The sequence below is a fragment of the Schistocerca nitens genome, chromosome 6, assembly GCF_023898315.1.
Source record: "Schistocerca nitens isolate TAMUIC-IGC-003100 chromosome 6, iqSchNite1.1, whole genome shotgun sequence".
NCBI lineage: Eukaryota > Metazoa > Arthropoda > Insecta > Orthoptera > Acrididae > Schistocerca > Schistocerca nitens.
Window position 1 is genome coordinate 341,895,654 of NC_064619.1, and position 25,679 is coordinate 341,921,332.

The following is a 25,679-nucleotide window of genomic DNA, read 5'->3' on the forward strand; positions in this document are numbered from 1 at the left end:
GGGCGGAGAGGCGGCGAGGGAGGGGCGGAGAGGCGGCGAGGGAGGGGCGGAGAGGCGGCGAGGGAGGGGCGGAGAGGCGGCGAGGGAGGGGCGGAGAGGCGGCGAGGGAGGGGCGGAGAGGCGGCGAGGGAGGGGCGGAGAGGCGGCGAGGGAGGGGCGGAGAGGCGGCGAGGGAGGGGCGGAGAGGCGGCGAGGGAGGGGCGGAGAGGCGGCGAGGGAGGGGCGGAGAGGCGGCGAGGGAGGGGCGGAGAGGCGGCGAGGGAGGGGCGGAGAGGCGGCGAGGGAGGGGCGGAGAGGCGGCGAGGGAGGGGCGGAGAGGCGGCGAGTGGGGCGGAGAGGCGGCGAGTGGGGCGGAGAGGCGGCGAGTGGGGCGGAGAGGCGGCGAGTGGGGCGGAGAGGCGGCGAGTGGGGCGGAGAGGCGGCGAGTGGGGCGGAGAGGCGGCGAGTGGGGCGGAGAGGCGGCGAGTGGGGCGGAGAGGCGGCGAGTGGGGCGGAGAGGCGGCGAGTGGGGCGGAGAGGCGGCGAGTGGGGCGGAGAGGCGGCGAGTGGGGCGGAGAGGCGGCGAGTGGGGCGGAGAGGCGGCGAGTGGGGCGGAGAGGCGGCGAGTGGGGCGGAGAGGCGGCGAGTGGGGCGGAGAGGCGGCGAGTGGGGCGGAGAGGCGGCGAGTGGGGCGGAGAGGCGGCGAGTGGGGCGGAGAGGCGGCGAGTGGGGCGGAGAGGCGGCGAGTGGGGCGGAGAGGCGGCGAGTGGGGCGGAGAGGCGGCGAGTGGGGCGGAGAGGCGGCGAGTGGGGCGGAGAGGCGGCGAGTGGGGCGGAGAGGCGGCGAGTGGGGCGGAGAGGCGGCGAGTGGGGCGGAGAGGCGGCGAGTGGGGCGGAGAGGCGGCGAGTGGCGAGCGGCGAGTGCGGAGAGGCGGCGAGTGGGGCGGAGAGGCGGCGAGTGGGGCGGAGAGGCGGCGAGTGGGGCGGAGAGGCGGCGAGTGGGGCGGAGAGGCGGCGAGTGGGGCGGAGAGGCGGCGAGTGGGGCGGAGAGGCGGCGAGTGGGGCGGAGAGACGGCGAGTGGGGCGGAGAGACGGCGAGTGGGGCGGAGAGACGGCGAGTGGGGCGGAGAGACGGCGAGTGGGGCGGAGAGACGGCGAGTGGGGCGGAGAGACGGCGAGTGGGGCGGAGAGACGGCGAGTGGGGCGGAGAGACGGCGAGTGGGGCGGAGAGACGGCGAGTGGGGCGGAGAGACGGCGAGTGGGGCGGAGAGACGGCGAGTGGGGCGGAGAGACGGCGAGTGGGGCGGAGAGACGGCGAGTGGGGCGGAGAGACGGCGAGTGGGGCGGAGAGACGGCGAGTGGGGCGGAGAGACGGCGAGTGGGGCGGAGAGACGGCGAGTGGGGCGGAGAGACGGGGTTTCTTATAAATCAATAAATTGATAAATCACAAAAAGAATGGCGTTGGTTGTATCACATGAAGTCAACTACATTGAAATGACTGGAATGCACTGCTACTGCACATCCCTAGATGGAAGTGTGAATCCCACATTGCTCGTAATCGTGATAGGATTGATGTACATAATCTTATGATCACTGTTATCATGAGAGCCCAAAGTAATAATAGGGTTTCCTGCCACAAAAATTGATCTGTACATAATGGTTTTCCTCTTGAGTGTTTTATTTATATACATATACAATATAGAATAGTAATAGTCAGTGTAGGTTGACCTGTTACACTAACCACTCACCTCTGCTGCTGTGCACTGGAACGGACTGCAATTGGCATTGTGTGGGTCTCACTACAAAGTGGGATTATCTGTGTGGAGGTATGTATATGCAAGTAGCATTTATGTACTGTAGACTGTAACTGGCTCAATGTGTACACTGTAACTGATGTTGAGTTGTAAACCTGATATTAATTTACCTGTCCATCTGTTCTATGCATTCAACATGATTTTCACAAATGAAGTAGTGGTTGACATGTTATTTTATGGAGAATGTCACCAAAGTGGCACATGAGCCACAACTGTATGCTCAGCGTTATCCCAATAGACATTTCTGACCTGCACTACTTTCACGAATATTGTTAGAAGGCTTCGTGTGACAGGACACATCTCCAAGAATGTGGATCTGGAACAAATGATTAACACACAATGCAGCCGAAGTACACCATGTGATAAAAAGTATCCGGATACCTGGCTGAAAATGACATAAAAAAGTTCGTGGTGCCCTCCATCGGTAACGCTGGAATTTAATATGGTGTTGACCCACCCTTAGCCTTGATGACATTTTCTACTGTCACAGGCATACGTTCAATTAGGTGCTAGAAGGTTTCTTTGGGATTTGTGAAGAATGGGCTGCAGAGTGCTGCACTGAGGAGAGGTATCAATGTCTGTCGGTGAAGCCTGGTGCGAAGTCTGCGCTCCAAAATGTCTCAAAGGTATTCTACAGGATGCAGGTCAGGAGTCTGTGCAGGTCAGTCCATTACAGGGATGCCATTGCCGTGTAACCACTCCGCCACAGGCCGTGCATTATGAACAGGGGCTCAATCATGTTGAAAGATGCAATCGCCATCCCTGAATTGCTCTTCAACAGTGGGAAGCAAGAAGGTGTTTAAAACATCATGAATTTTACAGTTGGCACTATGCACGCTGGCAGATGACGTTCACCGGGCATTCGCCATACCAACACCCTGCCATCGGATTGCCACATTGTGTACCATGATTCATCACGCCACACAACACTTTTCCACTGTTCAATCGTCCAATATTTATGCTCCTTACACCGAGCGAGGTGTCGTTTGGCATTTACTGGCATGATGTGTGGCTAATGAGCAGTCGCTTTACCATGAAATCCAAGTTTTCTCACCCCCGCTCAACTGTCATAGTACTTGCACTGGTTCCTGATGCAGTATGGAATTGTTGTGGGGTTTCTGGATAGATGTCTGCCTATTACATATTACGACCCTCTTCAACTATCGGCGGTCTGTCAGTCAACATTTGAGGTTGGCCTGTAGACTTTTGTGCTGTACGTGTCCCTTCACATCTCCACTTCACTATCACATTGGAAACAGGTGATCTAGGGCTGTTGAGGAGTGTGTAAATCTCGCGTTCAGATACATGACACCCAATTACCTGACCACGTTCAAAGTCCGTGAGTTCCACGGAGCACCCCATTCTGCTCTCACACAATATCTAATGACTACTGAGGTCGCTGATATGGAGTACCATGCAATAGGTGGCAGCACAATGCACCTCATATGAAAAACTCAAGTTTTGGGGGTGTCTGGATACTTTTGATCACATAGTGTAGGTGTTCTGGCAGCCCCCGCAATAAATCCTTGTGCCAATTCTCATGAAACAGAGAGACCAGTGGAAATCTTTCTAACCATCCACAGCGTATGTCACAACATCAAGGGCTTCATAGCCATGACTTTCAAATTTGCCTGGAATACTGTCAGTGGTTTTAGTGGCACAGCTACAACTATTCGTAGGGTACTGTACCAATGAAGCAACATTTACAAACCGTGGAGGTTCAACTTACACTATATGCACTACTGGTCACTGGAAAACCCACACTGGCTTGGTCAGGTAGAACATCACCACAAGTTGAGTGTCAATGTATGGTGTGATATTGCTGTGAGAAATGTGAATGCATTTCAGCGTACATACTGTGTGTTTATGAAAAGATGCATGTTTGTTTTGTACGTACAATTGTATGTTTATGTAATTGTTTCATCATGTGCCAAAGTTCAATTTAACATAGTGATTAAAATTGTCAGTGACATGTCCTGCAAATATCATGTACCATTATGTAAATGATGTACAACTAGCATTTACTTCTCTGTTAGATCCTTGGTCTGCTATTAATTATCTTTATCCTGGCCGTTGATATTTAGTATTTCGTACCGTTATGTTCATTCTAATACTGTAATATAGATAAATAAAGCATGAACAAGCGAACTCTTTCCTTATTTTTCGATGTGTGTGACTGGACATCTGTACTGTTTCCCTGTCCACTTAATAACAGTGTAAACAGCGATAAATACAGCATTTGTCACATCACAGTATGTCAATCACACCACGATTACGAGTAACATGGGGTTGATGCTTGCACTTCGGGATGTGAAATAATGGTGCGTTTCGTTTATTTCAAGTGTCAACTTCACTTTGCAATTTCTCAGGCTGCAACTGATGTACTGCAATGCAACCAACGTCATTCTTTTTGTGATATTTCATGTTACTGATTGTGTATAAGAAATAATATGGGGTGTCCATTTAAATAGCCTAAGTTTGTGTTGAAACTAATATTCGCTTATGTTTTAGAATGTCTCATATTTTTTACTTGTATGAGCCCCTGCTTTACATTCTTATACTGAAATACTCAAATAACAGTTGCATAAAAGAAGCTTCATTTCCTAACTGGTTTCAGGCACTTAATGCCGTTCTTCCAAAGGCTGTCCCCAGGAAAACACACACAAATAAGCAGAAGTTAGAATAATAAAATTAATGATGAAAAGTTCGAAAAATTTTAAAATTAACAGAGAAAAAAAATTGTACATACTTTTAACCATCACATTATTTGTGAGTGTCAACAATAATATGCATGAAGCACATTGCTGTTGTCCTAAGACATTCAAGAGCAGTAAGTAATGCAATAATTATTCCAGTAAGTCAATAAGAGCTTTTAAGACATGTGGTTCATAGTGCCTGTACAAAAATAGTGTAAGGAAGCCAAACATCAAGTGCAGACATCACGCCAGTATTGGAGCTAATCAGCTATGACATGTGTATCATGAAGCTGGTCTAAGGGTAGAGGTGAAAGTACAATAAAATAATAAAACGGTGTTGTTTCTGTTGTGGTCCTCAGTCCGAAGACTGGTTTGATGCAGCTCTCCATGCTACTCTATCTTTTGCAAGCATCTTCATCTCTGAGTAACTACTATAACCTACATCACCATGAATCTGCTTAGTGTATTATTCATCTCTTGGTATCCCTCCACTATTTTTACCCACCAAGCTTCCCTCCAATACTAAATTGGTGATCCCCTGATGCCTCAGAATGTTTCCTACCAACCTATCACTACTTCTAGTCAAGCTGTGACACAGATTCTTCTATTCAGTACCTCCTGATTCATTACATGGTCTACCCGTTTAAGCTTCAGCTTTCTTCTGTAGCGTATTTCAAAAGCTTCTATTCTTTCCTTGTATAAACTGTTTATCGACCACATTTCACTTACATACATTGCTACACTCCATACAAATACTTTGGATTGTATTGGATTGTTTGGGGGAGCAGACCAGGCAGCAAGGTAATCGGTCTAATCGGGTTAGAGGACGGGGAAGGAAGTCAGCCGTGCCCTTTCAAAGGAACCATCCCAGCATTTGCCTAGAGCAATTTACGGAAATCGCAGAAAACCTAAATCAGGATGGCAGGACATGGGATTGAACCATCGTCCTCTGAATGAAGAGTCCAGTGTGCTACAAATACTTTCAGAAACGACTTCCTGATACTTAAAACTATACTCATTGTAAACAATTTTCTGTTCTTCAGAAACACTTTCCTTGCCATCACCAGTCTACATTTTATATCCTCTCTACTTCGACCATCATCAGTTATTTTGCTGCCAAAATACCAAAACTCATCTACTATTTTAAGTGTGTCATTTCCTAATCTAACTTCCTCAGTGTCACCTGATTTAATATGACTGCTTTCCATTATCCATGTTTTACTTTTGTTGATGTTCATCTTTCAAGACACTGCCATCTTCAGGATTTGAAAGCGAGTATTCCAGTCAACATTGTCAAAAGTTTTCCCTAAGTCTAGAAATGCTATAAATGTAGGTTTGCTTTGCTTATCCTAACTTCTAAGTTAAGTCGTAGGGTCAGTATTGCCTCAAGTTCCAACATTTCTACGGAATCCAAACTGATCTTCTCTGTAGTTTGTTTCTACCAGTTTTTACCATTCGTCTGTAAAGAATTCTTGTTAGTATTTTGCAACGAAGACTTATTAGACTGGCAGTTCAGTAATTTTTGCACCTGCCAACACGTTTTCTTTGGGATTGGAATAATTGTATTATTCTTGAAGTCTCAGGGTATTTCACCTGTCTCATACATCTTGCTCACCAGATGGAAGAGTTTTGTCATGGCTGGCTGTCCCAAGGCTATCGGCAGTTCTAACAGAATGGTGCCTACTCCCAGGGCTTCTTTTCAGTGCCCTGTCAAATTCTTCATGCAGTATCGTATCTCCCATCTCATCTTCATCTATGTCCTCTTCCATAGTACTACCCTCAAGTACATCATCCTTATATAGACCCTCTGTATACCTTTCAAATTTTTTCCTTCTTTGTTTAGGACTGGGTTTCCATCTGAGCTCTTTATGTTTATACAGGTAGTTCTCTCTTCTCCAAAGGTGTCTCTGATTTTCCTGTAGGCAGCATCTATCTTACCCCTAGTGATATATGCTTCTACATAATTACATTTGTCCTCTAGCCATTACTGTTAAGCCATTTTGCATTTCCTGCCAATCTCATTTTTGAGATGTTTGTGTTCCTTTTCACTTGCTTCATTTACTGCATTTTTATACATTCTCCTGTCATCAATTAAATTTAATATCTCTCCTGTTACCCAAGGATTTCTACTAGCCCTTGTCTTTTTACCTACATGACCCTCTGCTGCCTTCACTATTTCTTCTCTCAGAGCTACCCATTCTTCTTCTACCATATTCCTTCTCCTTGTTCTTGTCAATCGTTCCCTAATGCACCCTGTACACAGCTATACTTCTCATGGAATGTAAACAAAAATGTAAATATACAAAAGCAACATAGTAAGTAATGATGATAAAAAACATGTCAATACCAATGGAAAGTGGTGTTATGGATGGGAAATTTGGGAACTGACCTCCAAATAGCTGTAGTGAGATCAGTAGCATGCTGGTAGGGAACCTGTCAACAAAAGGAGTGTTAAGAGCATCATGGGGCTGGAACCTGTGGCTGCAGTAACTGGAGAGAGAATTCTCAATAATTAGCTAATATTAAGAGTCAGAAAGTGACTATAGAGGAAACGAAGTGTGGGGACAATTATAGTAGTGAAACAATTAGTACTAGAATGTAAGCAGCTCGCAGGTACATTTCATGAAAGAATTGTGTCTAGTGGATTTAATACCAACAGCATGGCACCAGGAAATACGACCACACAAACTGCGTGTGAGATGCGTCAAGGAGTGAAAAGCAATAACTGGAGTAGATGGAGAAACAATTCCTAACCAGTAGCAAAAATGAAGACTCAAAATTAACCTTACAAGAAAGGACAAGTAGGCCTCATTGAACTCTTTTGATACAGTTGAGTAACCAGTTCAGGTATGTATATGAAGTCTTAAGTATACTTCATGAAATAAATATAACTAGTGACACCATAAGATGTATGAAATAAGTACAATAGTTTCGACTACCTGATCATGAATGACAAAGTGGTTATTTACTGTTAACATTACTTGTAACTACAGAGTAGAGCACCTGTAACTTTCAGAACAGAGCATCTTTAGGTCACTGTTTGTGTGGAGATAACCACCTGTAGATTGTACATGGTTTAGTATGTGCAATAATAAATGGTTAACTATCCGGGACTGTAAGTAGCTAACTGCTTAGAACTGAAAATCCTTCACTACTTAGAACTGTAATATCTAACAACCTGTGAATATAGAAGATAAACTTACTAAAATCTGCATAAAAAATTTAAAGAACAAACTACAGTAACAAATGAACCAATAGTAAATGGTGGACTAATTGTAGCTGTGAGCAGCTGTTTAAACGTGACTGCAAATATAACAGCAACCAAACACAACAATGCATGGTCAAGCTATAGTGTGTAAAATACTACTAAACATTTAGTGGTTACGAATAGCAAATTAGTGACCATCTGAGTACAGATGCGAATTACTGAAACTTGGTACTGATCGCAACCTACTGACTACAACTTACTGAATATAACAGCAAATAACTAATTTTAGTAAGAACTGTAACTTACCAAATGACAATATTCTGCCTACAAAAATTAACAGGGTCAGGTAATTAACTACCTACACTCTGAGAACCCAATTATATACCGGAGGCTGACTGTACAGCACTGCAATCTTTTTTAAAAGAAAAAAAAAAAGATTGTGTGTGTGTGTGTGTGTGTGTGTGTGTGTGTGTGTGTGTGTAGGGGGGGGGGGGGGGGGGGCAGGAGTAAGAGGAGGAATAGTAGTAGTAGTAGTAGTAGTAGTAGTAGTAGTAGGAGGAGGAGGAGGAGGAGTTGGGAAACTGGGTGGGGGTGAATGGTTGGTTGGCTGCAAGAGGTGGGGGGGGGGGGGACAAACTGGGGGATGGGGAATGAGTTCTGCTTACAGAGAAAGGGGTGGGGAGGGGGGGGGGGAAGACAGAGTAGGCAGAATTGGTGGTGGAGTGTTTGTGTCTGTCAGTAGTGGTTTATCTTGTAGTGAAGTCTAAGTAGATACTCCGTTCGAATTGGTATGGGTGGAGGTTATACTTAACAGCCGAACTAAGTTAATAATTGGCTCCTTCTACCGACCCCCAGACTCCGATGATATAGTTGCGGAACAGTTCAGAGAAAATTTGAGTCTCTTAACAAATAAATACCCCACTCATACGGTTATAGTTGGTGGGGACTTCAACCTTCCCTCGATATGTTGGCAAAAATACTTGTTCGAAACCGGCGGTAGGCAGAAAACATATTCCGAGATTGTCCTAAATGCTTTCTCCGAAAATTATTTCGAGCAGTTAGTCCACGAACCCACGCGAATTGTAAATGGTTGCGAAAACACACTTGACCTCTTAGCCACAAACAATCCAGAGCTGATAGAGAGCATCATGACTGATACAGGGATTAGTGATCACAAGGTCGTTGTAGCTAGGCTCAATACCGTTTCTTCCAAATCCACCAGAAACAAACGCAAAATAATTTTATTTAAAAAAGCGGATAAAGTGTCACTAGAAGCCTTCCTAAGAGACAATCTCCATTCCTTCCGAACTGACTATGCAAATGTAGACGAGATCTGGCTCAAATTCAAAGATATAGTAGCAACAACAATTGAGAGATTCATACCTCATAAATTGGTAAGAGATGGAACTGATCCCCCGTGGTACACAAAACAGGTCCAAACTCTATTGCAGAGGCAACGGAAAAAGCATGCGAAGTTCAGAAGAACGCAAAATCCCGAATATTGGCTAAAATTTACAGACACACGAAATTTGGCACAGACTTCAATGCAAGATGCCTTTAATAGGTTCCACAACGAAACATTATCTCGAAATTTGGTAGAAAATCTGAAGAAATTCTGGTCGTATGTAAAGTAAACAAGCGGCAAGACGCAGTCAATACCTTCGCTGCGCAGTGCCGATGGTACTGTTACTGACGACTGTGCCGCTAAAGCGGAGTTCTTGAACACAGTTTTCCGAAATTCCTTCACCAGGGAAGATGAATGGAATATTCCAGAATTTGAAACATGAACAGCTGCTAGCATGAGTTTCTTAGAAGTAGATACCTTAGAGGTTGCGAAGCAACTCAAATCGCTTGATACGGGCAAGTCTTCAGCTCCAGATAGTATACCGATTAGGTTCCTTTCAGATTACGCTGATACAATAGCTCCCTACTTAGCACTCATATACAACCGCTCGCTCACCGATAGATCTGTACCTAAAGATTAGAAAATTGCGCAGGTCGCACCAGTGTTTAAGAAGGGTAGTAGGAGTAATCCATCGAACTACAGACCTATATCATTGACGTCGGTTTGCAGTAGGGTTTTGGAGCATATACTGTATTCAAACATTATGAATCACCTCGAAGAGAACAATCTATTGATACGTAATCAGCATGGTTTCAGAAAACATTGTTCTTGTGCAACGCAGCTAGCTCTTTATTCGCACGAAGTAATGGCCGCTATCGACAGGGGATCTCAAGTTGATTCCGTATTTCTAGATTTCCGGCAAGCTTTTGACATCGTTCCTCACAAGCAACTTCTAATCAAGCTGCGGGCCTATGGGGTATCGTCTCAGTTGTGCGACTGGATTCGTGATTTCCTGTCAGGAAGGTCGCAGTTCGTAGTAATAGACGGCAAATCATCGAGTAAAACTGAAGTGATATCAGGTGTTCCCCAGGGAAGCGTCCTGGGACCTCTGCTGTTCCTGAACTATATAAATGACTTGGGTGACAATCTGAGCAGTTCTCTTAGGTTGTTCGCAGATGATGCTGTAATTTACCATCTAGTAAGGTCATCCAAAGACCAGTATCAGTTGCAAAGCGATTTAGAAAAGATTGCTGTATGGTGTGGCAGGTGGCAGTTGACGCTAAATAACGAAAAGTGTGAGGTGATCCACATGAGTTCCAAAAGAAATCCGTTGGAATTAGATTACTCAATAAATAGAACAATTCTCAAGGCTGTCAATTCAACTAAGTACCTGGGTGTTACACTTACGAACAACTTCACTTGGAAAGACCACATAGATAATATTGTGGGGAAGGCGAGCCAAAGGTTGCGTTTCATTGGCAGGACACTTAGAAGATGCAACAAGTCCACTAAAGAGACAGCTTACACTACACTCGTTTCGTCCTGTTAGACTATTGCTGCGCGGTGTGGGATCCTCACCAGGTGGGATTGACGGAGGACATCGAAAGGGTGCAAAAGAGGGCAGCTCGTTTTGTATTATCACATAGTAGGGGAGAGAGTGTAGCAGATATGATACGCGAATTGGGATGGAAGTCATTACAGCAAAGACTTTATTCGTCGCGGCGAGATCTATTTACGAAATTTCAGTCACCAACTTTCTCTTCCGAATGCGAAAATATTTTGTTGTGCCCAACCTACATAGGTAGGAATGATCATCAAAATAAAATAAGAGAAATCAGAGCTCGAACAGAAAGGTTTAGGTGTTCGTTTTTCCCGCGCGCTGTTCGGGAGTGGAATGGTAGAGAGATAGTATCATTGTGGTTCGACGAACCCTCTGCCAAGCACTTAAATGTGAACTGCAGAGTAGTCATGTAGATGTAGATGTATAGGAGGGGGCTGAGGAAGAAATAAAGAAGCTGAACTACATATGCAATGTGTGTGTGTGTGTGTGTGACTTGGGTTTTGGGAAGGGAGGGATACATGGGGGAAATTTGATGAATAGGAACAAAATTAGCTTGAACATCTAAATTCTTAGAACTGATACGGTGTAGCAATCGTGATAATTAGTTGCTTCATGATTATAGCAACCTTCTGCAAACTACTGAAAGTAACATATCAATTGTAACTTACGGAGTGTAACGTACCATTTGTAACTGTGCCACTAACTGTGGCTTCCTAAGTAATTACATTCTATCTATGAAAGTTGACAGGTTTCTATAACTAATTATATATGAGAGAAGAATCAACTGTATTTCAGGAACTGATAATGAAGTACTGCAATTACAACACAGCTGTATTTCCTGCTGCCATGCTATTGACATCTCTACATCAGTTCAGTGATGTGTTCTTAAATGTACAGAACTGTCTAACTTGTATAAAAGCTGTTAGGTACAATTCTTTCACAAAACATGCTTCCACTACTAATTGTTTCACTGTAATGTAACTGCACTCGAGCTTCTTTTCCTCTACAGTCACTTTCCGATAGTTAATAGTAGCCAACAATTGAGGACTCTTTCTCCACTTACTCCAGCCACAGGTTTCCAGCTCTATGATGCACTTTGTCCTGTATTTCTATTGAAAGGTTCCCTACTAGCATGCTACTTACCCCACTACAGCTGTATGGAGATTAGTTTCAAAATTTCACATCCACAGCACCTCTCGCCGTTGTTATTAACACATTTTATCTATCATCAGGTTTGTATATTACTTACTATGCTGCTTAAGAGCATTTACATTTTTGTTTACGCCTAATGACAACTATAGTTGTGCACAGTTTTGTTTATTATTTTATCATACTACACACCCTGCCCCCTCCCCGAGACCAATTTCTTGATATGCTGAATAGTTCCCATTCTGGAATGATGTCTGTACTTGCTATTTGGCTTCTATATACAATTTCTGTACCAGTACTATAAACCACATGTAAGCATTTATGAGCTCTTACAGTATTGATGGATTCAGTATTGTATTACTTATTGCCACTATGCTTTTGAAGAGTGACAGCAATACATTGCATCCATCTTATTGTTGACACTCACACATAATCCAATAGTTATGAGCACAAACTATTTTTTGATCTTTAAATTTTTATATTTTTAAAAACTTTTCATCCCTAATTTCCAAATTATTGTCTAACTTCGACTTATTTGTATTATTTTCTGTTCAACCTTCCGAATAGGTGCCTGAAAACAGTTAAGAAATTAAATTTCTTTTATAAAACTGGTTGCTGAATATTTTGATATATACAACTACAGTTGCTAAAAGTGCATTAAGTAGTAAATGATATTCTTTCTTTTCCTCCCATGTGGGAGGTACTAACTGAAACAAAGCTGTGACAGCAAGTCGTGAACTGAGCGTGGTGGCTACATTGGTAGAACAATTGAAAGACAATGGTTTCAGGTTCCAGCCCTGGTCTGACGCACAGTTTTAATCTGACAGCAAGTTTCAAATAAGCACACACACTGCTGCAGAAAGTAAATTCCTTATGGGAAAAACTGTTACGGAACTTCACATGGAGGGAATGGGGGGTATAGCTTTGTGTGACAAATCATGTGGTTTACATGGTAAGTCTAATACTTGCTGACGAACTGTTCAACACATATATAACCACTACGTGAATTGACGTATGATTAAATGCTGGTTTGTGTGCTGTTGAAGATGTGAAATGAGTAACACACTAAAAGAAATGTCGTTGCTACATATGAAGATGGTGCAAAATGCAAGTAATTTTTAACTCTAAGGACCAACAAATAAGAGTGAGCACAAGTAACCATTACAAACAGATAAGAGTTGCACTATAATGAATAGATTATTCATTTTTTGTGGCTCTTCTTTGTGAGTATAAATAATTTTTTTCAGGCTCCTGGAGATATCTACAATAAATTCCAGCTGATGTCATCAACAGAAAACGTGCATGAAGAGCATCCTATGTGCGAAATGGTTGTGAAATAGGGAAGAGTTACATTCTTGAATGAGAGAGTAACTACCTGTAAAGGAAAGCCAGAAAGTATTTATTTGAAACTTCCTGGCAGATTAAAACTGTGTGCCGGACCGAGACTCGAACTTGGGACCTTTGCCTTTTGCAGGCAAGTGCTCTACCAACTGAGCTTCTGTAAAGTTTGGAAGGTAGGAGACGAGGTACTGGCAGAAGGAAAGCTGTGAGGATGGGGCGTGAGTCGTGCTTGGGTAGCTCAGTTGGTAGAGCACTTGCCCGCGAAAGGCAAAGGTCCCGAGTTCGAGTCTCGGTCCGGCACACAGTTTTAAACTGCCAGGAAGTTTCATATCAGCGCACACTCCGCTGTAGAGTGAAAATTTCATTCTAAGTATTTATTTATTTATTTTTGAAAAGGCACTGGTAAATTATTGGAACAATAGCAGCTAGAGAACTATTTGCGTCAGTACCAATTTAAAAAGAATTTAGTTATAGATATTTAGGGTCTACCGTGCAACTGGTCTTTAGATGTTGCAAAATGTATACAACACTTGAAAAATTTGCAGCTCCTTCACTAGATTATTCATTTCAAGCGACTGCATGAGATTTGGTCTACAAAAGTAACTAATAATGCATCAAGAAGCTTTTGGTAGAGTTTTAAGGACAACATTTCCGATTCTAGTTAAGATACGAGTACAATGTAGATTATCCCAATGTTAAAAGAAAGAAGTAAAGGATGGTGTCTTTCGGAACATGCTGTTCACAGAGTCCAGATCATACTTTCACATTAACTCACCATACAACACTTATGATCAGTCCGAGGGGTTTAACGTTACCTGTGTTGTTGATTTGTCTTCAAGAATCAACAAACTTTAAAATGTCTGTTCAGACGCATAAACAACCATGTGATAAATTTACTGAGCTGAGAGAAAGGATGATGTTACTTACACTTTTGTTCCAACTTGTGGGAACAAATCCTATCTCCTTTTAAATACTTTGATAAAGTTGTAGGTTTAGTTTTGCTTTGTTTTAGGGAGCAAAAACAACTAGGGTCATATGCATTCATGTCAGGACAGTAGAACATGAAAACAAAGAGGAGTTAAAAACAACTACACATTAATCCCAATCAACGAAAGAGGAGACAGCTAAAAACAGGGACCTGGAAAGAGGCCTATAAAATATGCCTTAGAGAAACAGAGATCTTGAACTAAAGATCAAATGTCCTTATCCATACTGCTATAACGGATAAAAAGCAAAATGTGGTCGACAGCCTGCTCGTCGTTCGCTAAAACGACTGATAACTCAGACAGCAAACACAAATTAAGTGGTTAAAAAAGGACACTCCATCAGGAAATGGCAGACTGTCAAAGGCTGAGGGCAATGAGCACGAAGGGATGCGGGATCACCACTTAACAAATGGAAATGTTAAAAAGACAGTGCCTGATATGCAACCTCTCAAGGTGAGAGGTCTGAGAGGAAGTCATCCAAGCTACTGGGAGAGGCTTAATGCTCCAGAGTGTGTTCCCAAGAAGGGAGGACCAATGGCGATGCCAAAGTGACACTGCCTGCCCACAGACGGCAACACACATCATTGGAGGAAAGAGCAAGTGACAAGCTTTCCTGGACCCATTGCACTAAGGGATGGATGGTGTACAGCACACACAGACTTTGAAGGGCACAGAGTGTCTGAGCAGATGAAACAATTGAAAAGCCTATGTCACTGAGTGTACTGTGTAGCCTGATACAGGGCAAAGAGCTCTGCTGTAAATACTGAGCAGTGTTCCGTGAGCCTATACCGAAAAACATTGGTAACAATGACGAAGGTGAAACCAACACCACAGTCAGTCCGAGAGCCATCAGTGTACAAAAAGCTACAATCACGGAGTTCTGTGCGCAGGTCATGAAACTGAAGGCAGAGTGAGGCAGGAATACTGTCCTTAGGAAGCGAATGAAGACCAAGGTGAACATGGGCCGCCGCACAAAGCCAAGGTGGTGAAGGGTTCACACCCATTGGGAAAGTGGCAGGTAAACATGAAGTTGAGCTGCCGGAGCAAGAGCCGAGAGGGAACTCCAGAAGATAACAGAAAAGGGATGCGCCCACTATTGGCAATTAAAGGAGTCATCAAAGAAGGAGGCATAGGGTGGGCAGCCACGTATGGCAGACAAACGGCATGCATATCTGCTGAGGAGAAAGTCACGGTGGTAGGGCATGGATAGTTTGGCAGCTTCTGCATACAGATTGTCAACTGGGCTAGTGTAAAAGGTGCCAGTGGCCAAATGGATGCCACAATGATGGATAGTATGGAGATAGCATAAGAGGGACGAACATGTAGATGCATAAACGAAACACCCATAGTCTAGTTTCAAACGTACAAGGGACTGGTACAAACGGGGGAGGATGGTTCAATCTGCTCCCCAGGAAGGACCACTGAGGACATGTAGGACATTGAGGGACTGCATACAGTGGGCTACCAGGTAAGACACGTGAGAGGACCAAGAAAGTTCTCTATTGAACATGAGCCCCAGCAATTTCGTAGTTAAAACGAACAGAAGAGCAATAGGTCCAAGATGTAAAAATGGTGGAAGAAACCAATTGCGCTGCCAGAAATTCATACAAACGGTTTACTCAGTGGGAAAATTAAAGTTGTAGGGGTACCACTACTAATACCCTCACTGAAGTCTACATTAGTACGTCATTTCTGGTGATCGCAGTATTGTTGATATACCAATAATCGGGGAATCCCAAGTAGACTGAGTATTTTTGAGACATTGGAGTTAGTCATTTGATGACTAGTGATGAAGGATGATGGTCAGGTTGCAGCCCAGAAGCAAGGATAAAAGATTAATTCTGAAGAGTAAATAGTTTGAAAGTGATAAGAAATACTTAAATTCTGATAATAATCAAATATTTATGGGAAATAATTTTGTGAAGCTAACTGTGAATAATCTTGAGTAATTAGCCGTTTGAAGACTGCAGAATGATGTGCGTATGGCGGCCATTAGCAGCACACGGAAAACTAATTTCTTTACAGGATATATTATATAACAGTTGAATATTGGGAAAAGTCAGACCATTTCAGGTGAAGGAACTAAACAACTGAAATACTCGTTACATAAATTAGGTGAAGAAACCTGCCTTACATGACTGCACAGAAGTGGCAATGTCAGACTTTCTGACTGATTAGGACCCTTAAATTTGCTATATATAATGCAAAACAGTGTTAAAATTGAGTGACGTATTATTTCTGAACTATCATTAAATACAGTTGCCTGTAAGTAAAGGGATCACAGTGCAGAGGTTGATTTACTGTTCTAGACTATACGTAGGGAGGGTTTACAAACCATAAAAGTAATTGCGAATAATTACCGAAAGCCACATTTCAAACTTGCTCTGACAAAGTGTTACATATTTTTCAGAGCCCACCTGACATACTTTAATTGGAAAACTGAAAATATCTCGATAGTGGAAAGAATCTTGCAGATCATTAACGCAGGTAGTACTGAAACTAGACAGCAAACTTTCACGTATACCAAAATAGCAATGTCTTAAATTTTCAGTCCTTGGTACATAACCAATTTTCATCTCTTCAGTTTATACATACTATGAAGTACACAAGGCATAACAACAACAAAATCAGTCACTTCTGTCAACTTGGGTCATGAAGATTCCAAGGTTGTCTGTCCCAAGCCAGAATACAGGAGAAATGACAGAGGAGTTAGAACACACACACACACACACACACACACACACACACACAAAACCTTGGTTCAGCTGGCATGGCTGACAGCACCACATAAGGGCCCTTGCCACAAGGTTACAGTAAATACTTCAATGGCAGTGAAGATGGAGAAGATGGCAGAGCTGACTAAAGAGACAACCTCCTCTCCATGGCTAAAATGGACAGAAGACAACTGTTCCACAGGTTAAAGTGGTACCCCGACAGAGTCCGTTCCACATGTTAATGGTACCTGACTAAGTAAATTCCAGGCGAACAACCCTGTCTTATTTTTGGAATTCAAGGATGATCCTGGATTTCCTGCTTTCTACAATTTGTAACTTCAAATCACAAAATGGCAAGTTCGCACAATGGATGCAGTACCCCAGATGGTTACTCTGATGAGGAATTCACCATTACAGCTTGTAATGCACTGGGACCTAGGATTCTAAGGAGACTTAACATTTACGGTGATGATGAGAGTGCTACATTGAAAAGCCTTCTACATTTAAGTTCAAGAAGTAGCACTACTTTGGAACACTAAATGTAAATCCTCCTCTGAAAATTGGGAAACAGAAGAAATTGGAGTTATTTCTAAAGAAAAACCACACACAAATTTTAGCAGTGCAGGAAATGAGATTATTAGATGAGAATTTAATTGAGACACAACATTAGAGAATTTATAAAGGAAAACCAGCAATAAGAATAACAGAAAACATACCTCTATCAGGAACAGAATTTTACGTAAACAAAAGATCGTAGACAGCATAACTAAATTTACATCGAAATCAGAAAGAATGTCCATGTTTACAAAAAAAGTGCTAGAATAAAAGTTATACCCTTATAAATCGCCATCCATCTGTAAATGATAGTAACAGAAGAAATCTGCAGGAAGTAAATCAATTTGGGATCTTCGAGAAACTGAAATCTCCAACATACCTAAAAACAACATTAAATTCCTCCTCAGCAACTTCAATGTGCAAGCTGGGAATGAAAACAAACTTTAAAATATTGTCGGCGAATATCCAACACACTTAAGAATAAAACAGAAATGGTGAGAAACTGATCAATGTGTGTAAAATGTTCCCATTAAAATTAATGTCCACACATTTTCATGACCTACCAAGAAGAGCCAAAACCAAACAACAGAAACTTCGGCTAGAAATATCAAGACTGTAAGAAAAGGAAGATTGTTATTTACCATAAACATAACACGACATGTTAAAACTGGCACAATTAAAATATATTCACACATAAGCTTTCGGCCCTGGCCTTCATTGGAAAAAGAAATACGCATCATTCATTCACACAAGCAAGCACATTTCATTTCATGTACACATGACCCCCAAATCGGGCTAGAATGCCTGAGCTGCCAGAGTTGGTGCGTGATCTTTACTTGCTTGAGTGGATGAATGATGTGCATTTTTCTTTTCCCGACAAAGGCTGAGGACGAAAGTTTATTTGTAAGTGTCTTAATTGTGCCTGTCTGCAACTTTGGGTGTTATCTTTACGGTAAGTAGCAATCTAACTTTTCCTACATTGTTAAGAAAAGCCAAAACCTGGCTATCTCCAAACCCAAACCTATGAAAACTTCAACTTATCACACAAAGAAATATGGAAATTGTCAATGCCAAAGTAATCAGAAATAGGGAATTCAGTTCAGATTATTACTTCTCTACTAAGATTAAAATACGATTTCTCCCTTCTAAAACAAAAAAAATAAAACCAGAATTTGGTCTCTTACAACTCCACTATAGCTAACATTGCAACAGAAAATACAAAAAAAATTAGAGATGAAATTTAGATAACATAAGAAGGTGACTGGTATGAACTCCACGTGAAAATTACTAAAGCAGCAGAGGAAGCTTTACGACTGGCCAAGAATAACAAGACGACACGGTGGAACAACGAGCGTGAAGAATCACTAAAACAAAGTGCTAAAAATGGAGACATTAAAAGAAGAAAACAACATTTTCATAAAAATCAGACAACAAAGAAAAGAAACCAAAAATAATATGGAAAAGCACAAGAACCTTTGAAAAATCTCAGTTTATGGAAACACAAGAAAATTTTACCAATAACACTAGAAATTTTTTCCAAACTTTTAAATATGTACTTAAACAGTATGAAGCACAAAGTATTTGCTCTGAAGAGGAAAATGGCAAAATAGGATTAAATAACAAAGAAAAATAGTGTAATACTATCAAAATGTTTTGACACACTCCTAAACTGTCCAGTTCCAATAATTATATTAGATTTTCTAGAAATACCACAAAACAGAGTGAAAGATCTCTCATCAACAGAGCAATAAACTCATGAAGCGATCATATCACTCAAAACCACAAAGCAAGTGACAAATATTATAGTACAGCAGAATTATTGAAATGGTTAGAAGCAAAGAAAAGTTTTGGTAACCAAAAACATTCCAAAGAAGAATGGAAAACAGCATTAATTCACTCATTACATAAAAAGTGAGACAAACAAAATGTCAATAATTACCAAGGAGTGTCACTTTCACCAATGGCATACAAAATATTATCAAAAATTCTCCTGGACACAGTTTTAGAAATTTTAGACAAATTATTGGGAAAATATCAGGGTGGTTTTTGAAGGGAAGAGCCTGCACGGAATAGATTTTTAATTTAAAATCAATAATTCCTCAGAAAATGTTGATCAGCAAACCTATAATAGTATCATTTATTGATTTCAAGAAAGCATTTGGCTTTGTAGAAAGAGAATCAATAGATAAAATCATTAGAGAATTTCATGTTAAGGCAAAATTAGCAAATGATTTGTGAAACTCTTAACAAATACAATTTCTGAACTTAAATTTATGGGGAAGTGTTTCAGCCGTTTGAAATAACAGGTGTTAGACAAAGGGATGGTTTATCACCTTTATGTTAAACATCTTTATACAACTAATGCTGCCATTTATCCAAAATATAGTGACAATAATACAGTCCTGGTCCACACGGTTCCCACTGGAATTAGACATAAAAAAAATTATATTCAACTCTGTTCTAGAAAAAAAATTCTACGGATGTGTAATTAAAGTGTACTGCCTGGCTTTTGCAGACTATTCTGGAATACATTCAGAAAATGTGACATATGCAATTATTTGAATAAATCTTCTGGAAGAAATAGCAAATAGAAAGATTTGTAGTAGATGCAAGAATTAACAAAATTGAGAGAGCACTTTATTTGAAAAATAATATTCACAACAAGAAACACACATCTAGAAAAACAAAATTAAAAGACTATACCACAGCTGTATGATCAGAATGTTTATATGGATGTGAATGCCTAATAATAAATTATGAGCTGGACAGATAAGAAGAACTTGAAAGATGGATTGTTAGGCAAATATTGGGTGCAATACACACTGCTGATGGCTTGAAAATGAGAAGTAATGAGGAGATCTAAAAGAATAGAGAAAATATCACCATTAATACCTAAAAGATGATTAAAGTTTTTAGGCACCTCTGCCGAATGAATGAGAATAAGCTAACAAAACAAATATTCATGTATTTCTGGAAGAAGAAATCAACAATATGCTATTGTTACACAAATAATGAAAGAACTAGAAAGAAACAACATCAATGAATTGGAAATAAAGAGACGAACTTTTTTAACAATAAAATGCTAAATTTAAAAGGCTTTGAATGCAGAAGAAAGGAAATGACAACATGATGAGAACATGAAGCCATACTGGAAAAATGATAATTTGTGAAAACGCAATACTGTGTGCTGGAATAAAAGCGCTAACCTGGATCATATCAAGCCACTGCATTGTTAAATATGCTACTCGAGCATGCCTCAGAGACTGACATAGTATCAGGTCTGCATTGGTTCCTTTCCCCAAAATTCAAACCTGATGTAGGATCCTGGAACTCCACTCAACTGTTGTCTCCAAGATGAAAGATATAGTAGGCAATTCAACTGAACTACAATGTCAGGGCAGTTTGGCACTTTGTACTACGTTGGACGTTTAATAACTAATGCAGACTTTTTTTCTGAAAGCAGGTTGGGTCCATTCAGGATTCTAATACACATTATCCTCCACTCTCTTGCTACAAAATTTGAACATTATTTCCTTTCAATGCAATGGCCTTATGCCACCTCGCAGAAAGCTTGTATGTCCGCATGGCGCTACTCTACTTCTCGAGGTTGGAGCCAATGTCTTGCTGCATAAATAACCTCCCCATCATCCACATACTGCTCCCCATGGAGTGCATCCTTCATTGGAATGAAGTTTTGCGAGCTTCTCTCGGGTGCACAGATTTGTGAGGCCTTGCATTGTCATTGCTAAGAAGAATTTTGTTTGCACTTTTGTGGTGAATAACACACTTAAGTCTCTTCTTCAATCTGCTGAGGATAGCACAATGCACTCCAGAGTTGATCGTTGCAGCATTAGAGAGGACATAAAACAAAATAACCTGTTCAGAGTCCCAGAAGACAGTCACAGTGAGTTTGCCTGCTGAGGGTGCGGCGCTAAACTGTTTCTTTGGATGAAAGGTAGTGTGGCGCCACTCCATGGATTACTGTTTCATTTCCAGTTTGAAGTGACGAATCATTATTTCATCATTTGTGACAATGTTTGACAAAAAATTGTCACAATCAGCCTCATAAAGTGCAAGCAACTCTGCACAGATGGTCCTTTGTTGCTCTTTATGGTCTTCTGTTAGGTGGAAAGGAACCCATCGGGCGCACACCTTTGAGTATCCAAACTGGTGAACAAGTGTGTCAACACTACCAACAGACATCCAGTTGAGTAGCAAGGTGTTTCACGGATGTCCGTTCTTCACCTCACAGCAGTGTGTGGCTGGCCAGCACACGGAAGACTGGACAGTTTTGCACAAGCTCATTGTGATGACAGTCACCTCATCCAATGACTCACCATGCTTTTGTTCACTGTCAGTTCTCCATAGACATTCTGCAAGTGCCTATGAATATCTGTGATGCACTGGTTTTCTGCCAAAAGATACTCAATGACAATTCTTTCATTACAGATGCCAGTTTGAAGGCCACGTGTAATGTCGCCAATAGTCTGAACTTCATGGAACTGTAAGGGCTGAAGTGCAAATATTCTCACAAGAAATTTTTCAACTGAAATTGGCAAAGGAAAAAGTGAGTTTCATTATTTACTGAATCCCTCTCATACTACATGCACACATTTAAACTTGTGTGGACTACATTCCATATAATTTACTCTATAAAGAAATTAATATACTTCAGGGTAATACTATTATCTCATTTCATACATACATAATTACAAAAATTTATTGCAGCACTATAGTAAACTGACCTGTCTCTCCAATGCATGTTTTAACTGCCTGCAGAACATCTGGCTCCAGAAATTCCTTTGGAGGGCAGCTCATACCAAGTGTATGATTCTTACTGTCAACATCAAACAACACTACGTCGAATGTTGTACCTGGAATTTAAAAAAAAAAAAAAAAAAAAATATTACTCACTATTTTAACCAGCCCCTTGTGTGTGTGTGTGAGTGTGTAACATGAAAGTGGAGGGGAGGAGAATAGGTGAGGGAGGGAGGGAGAGGTGGGGAGAGAGAGAGAGAGAGAGAGAGAGAGAGAGAGAGAGAGAGATATTGGGAGGGGGGGGGGGGGTGTACACTTTGTATCCTTACCCTTCTCTGCAGCCTGTTGAATATACTGAATGCCATCACGAATGTATACACCCAAGCGTTCATCTTGAACCAGCCCAAAATAATTTGTTGCAATTTCCAACATAACGGGGTCTATATCTACAGCTGTTATTCGAATCTGTGAAGGAAATCATAATAAATGACGCTTCTTAAAGTAAGATATATAACAGGACTTAGAAAACAATATTTACCTTTGTAAAACAGTGTTGTATGAAACTGCATAGACCACCACCTCCCAGACCAATTACTGCTACATGACACACTGAATTTTCTGGTGCTGCCAGAGCCACTCCAACTGTCATATAAATGAGGTAGTCACTAGCCAAATATCCAATGTCAACAACTTTCTTCGGCTTTCCTTTCCTCGATTTTACTGAAAATTGTGAGAAACCACCTTCATCCTGAGCAATACTTAACACAAACAACATTGCTCAGTTTGGTTTATCTGAATATTTTTGCTGCACAATGACACATTGCTAATACTTACGTATCTTCAAACGAGCTTCTGATTGTACTGTGCCTTGATTGTTCAGGAAAATAAGTCTTCTAAATAGTTTTCCACCATCACCTTCAGCTTCTTCTACCACAAAGTCACCTGACATTTGACTATGGCCTCGGTAACAGACTTCTCTACGGCCAACATCAGATCCAACTGATAGGAAGGGAATCTATGAAATACAAAAATTAGATTGCCTATGGAATCAATTAATAAAAAATAATTACAATTTAATAAGAAATGAGATACTTAACCTGATTACCCTGTCGACATCCTGGCGGCGCTAAGTGCAAGATACTGTCACACAATTCTTCCTGTACTGCATCCAAACCCTTATACGTGTGATCTCTATGTAATGCTACTACTGCCAGCCTGTCAAAGCCAGCAGACTTTAGCAACGCAACTCTGCCTTCTGGGGTTGCAAACAGCCACTCAGTTTCTCTGTAAAGAAGGACGGCATGAAGTACCTAAAATAGACTGGGGATACTTTTACCTTAGAAAACACACTTCATACTCACATCTAACAGTCACTATTAAGACTAGATGTACACAAGTATGAAAGCCAAATAAGATTTAAATTTGCAATGTGATGAATTGGAAAGGAGTATACCTACAAAGAACTTTTTATGAACCCTTTCCTGCCCAATGATACTTGAAAGAACTATCCTCTTTCAAGAGTCAAAAAAACAGCATGGTGTTGACTTCTTACATTCGCATTCTGTCGGGACATCGTTACTCTGATGTATCACAGGAAACATTTTGGCTATGATAGTTCAACATCTCAGCCCAAAGATGGCAGTAAAAGACAGAAATCTTATTCATTACCTTGTGCATGTAGTTTCAGTGAAGCTCATAATCTGCAGCATTGTCCCCAGAATTGATCATGGCCCCCTGGTTCTGAGTCGAGAAGGACTGAATCAAATATTTCAAAGGTTCTGTGAAAAGCTATGCTGCAACTTCCTGGGCTTGTGCCATAGGGTTGAGAACTGGTAGGGTCCCCCTAAATGCGTCAGGTGTGCACTACACATCAGAGGTGGCTACCCATGCAGCTGACTGTGTAGATGGTGCTCACAAGGGCTTTTTAAGTTAGGCAGCTCTCCACCCAGTCCAGATTATGACAGTTGTAGGAGACCAGAAGTATAAGTGTAAGATTCAAGAGAATGTGCTAAGTGGCGCTACCGCACCACTTTGTACACATTACGCCCAAGTTTTAACTGTCCACCACTTTCTGATGGAATGCCCATTTTTAACCACCTACGTTCTGGCTTGGGTTTGCCGCCTGATTTATCAGGCGTTTTAGCAAATGACACGTGGGCCGTCTACCGCATTTTACATTTTATCCACCGAAGCTACAGGAATTTTTCCACAAGTGTTATCTCACCACAACCGACTACACTGTCACCTGTAAGTTTGGCCAGCCTCCCTTTCCCAAACCTATTGACTTTTTTTTGGTTTTGTTGTGCTTTAGAGCACAAAAAACAACTGGAGTCATACACAGCCAAGTCAAAACAATAGAACACGAAAACAGAATAGTGGAGAGTATTAAAATCCTAGTAATTAGCTGCTGAAGCATTCACAACAACGCACCAGAGCTTGAAGCACTCCTGAAATGCAGTGAAGCTTACATAATACTATATGCAGAAAGATGGTTGAAACCTGAAATTAACAGCAGGGACATTTTTGGGGAAAATCTGTGTATTTCTAAAGGATATGCTAATGGGAAATGGTGGTGAATATATCTGTCATGGTGGTGAATGTAGTTGTCACAGTGAACAAGAAACTCAAATTCACAAAGACATAAATTTAAATGGCACGCGAGTTCATCTGGGCAAGACTTAGTAGTGGGGGTGGGCACAAATTGTAAATGGGTCCTTCTATTGTCCACCAGACTTATAACCTAATGTAACAGAAAACTTACAAAACTCCATTAGCTTATGTGTAAGTTTTTCAATCATACCCTGCTCATCGGTGAAGAATTTAATCAACCAACCATCAGCTAGTAAAATTACAGTTTTGCTAGTGGTGGTCATGGCAAGAAATCCTGTAAAACATTATTAAATGCCCTCTCTGGAAACTACCTAGAACAGATAGTTCTAAACCCTACTCATTTTTATTTATTTTTTTCATTTCTACACCAAGTTCCTTAGGACCAACTTGAGGAGCAAATCTCCAGGGTCACAGAACATGTCAGTACTTGAAATTGCAACTTAAAAGTAATAAAAGACAAAAATAAAATGTTTATGAACCCAAAAAAGTCAATCCATAAGTCAAAGTAAATGCAATCAACAATACAACAAGAATCAGCTTAATTTTTCAAGGAACTCATCGACAAAATAGAAGGAGTGACCCATAAGGAAATTCTTCAGCTTCGATTTGAAAGCACTTTGATTACTGCTAAGATTTTTGAATTTGAGCAGTAGCTTATTGAAAATGGATGCAGCAGTATACTGCACACCTTTCTGCACTAGAGTTAAAGAAGTCCGATCCAAATGCAGGTTTGATTTCTGCCAAGTATTAACTGAGTGAAAGCTGCTTATTCTTGGAAATAAGCTAATATTGTTAACAAGGAATGACAGTAAGGAATATATACATAGGGAGGCCAATGTCAAAATACCCAGACTCGTGAGCAAGGGTCGACAAGAGGTTCATGAACTTAGACCAATTACTGCCTGAACCACTCGTTTCTGAGCAAAATATACTTTTAGAATGGAAAAGTTACCCCAAAATATAA

At 41.3% G+C, this 25,679-nt stretch overlaps 1 protein-coding gene across 1 annotated transcript in view; it reads right to left on the reverse strand.

The window, feature by feature from the left end:
• Positions 1 to 25,679, reverse strand: part of LOC126262651 (eEF1A lysine and N-terminal methyltransferase homolog) — an 85,953-nt gene that overhangs the window by 7,097 nt on the left and 53,177 nt on the right. Inside the window, exons 6-10 of the mRNA XM_049959420.1 lie at positions 23,203 to 23,389; positions 22,940 to 23,120; positions 22,644 to 22,825; positions 22,435 to 22,570; positions 22,093 to 22,221 (exon numbers count right to left, since the gene is read on the reverse strand). Coding sequence (XP_049815377.1) covers positions 22,093 to 22,221; positions 22,435 to 22,570; positions 22,644 to 22,825; positions 22,940 to 23,120; positions 23,203 to 23,389 — 815 coding nt within the window. The remainder of the gene's footprint in view (positions 1 to 22,092; positions 22,222 to 22,434; positions 22,571 to 22,643; positions 22,826 to 22,939; positions 23,121 to 23,202; positions 23,390 to 25,679) is intronic.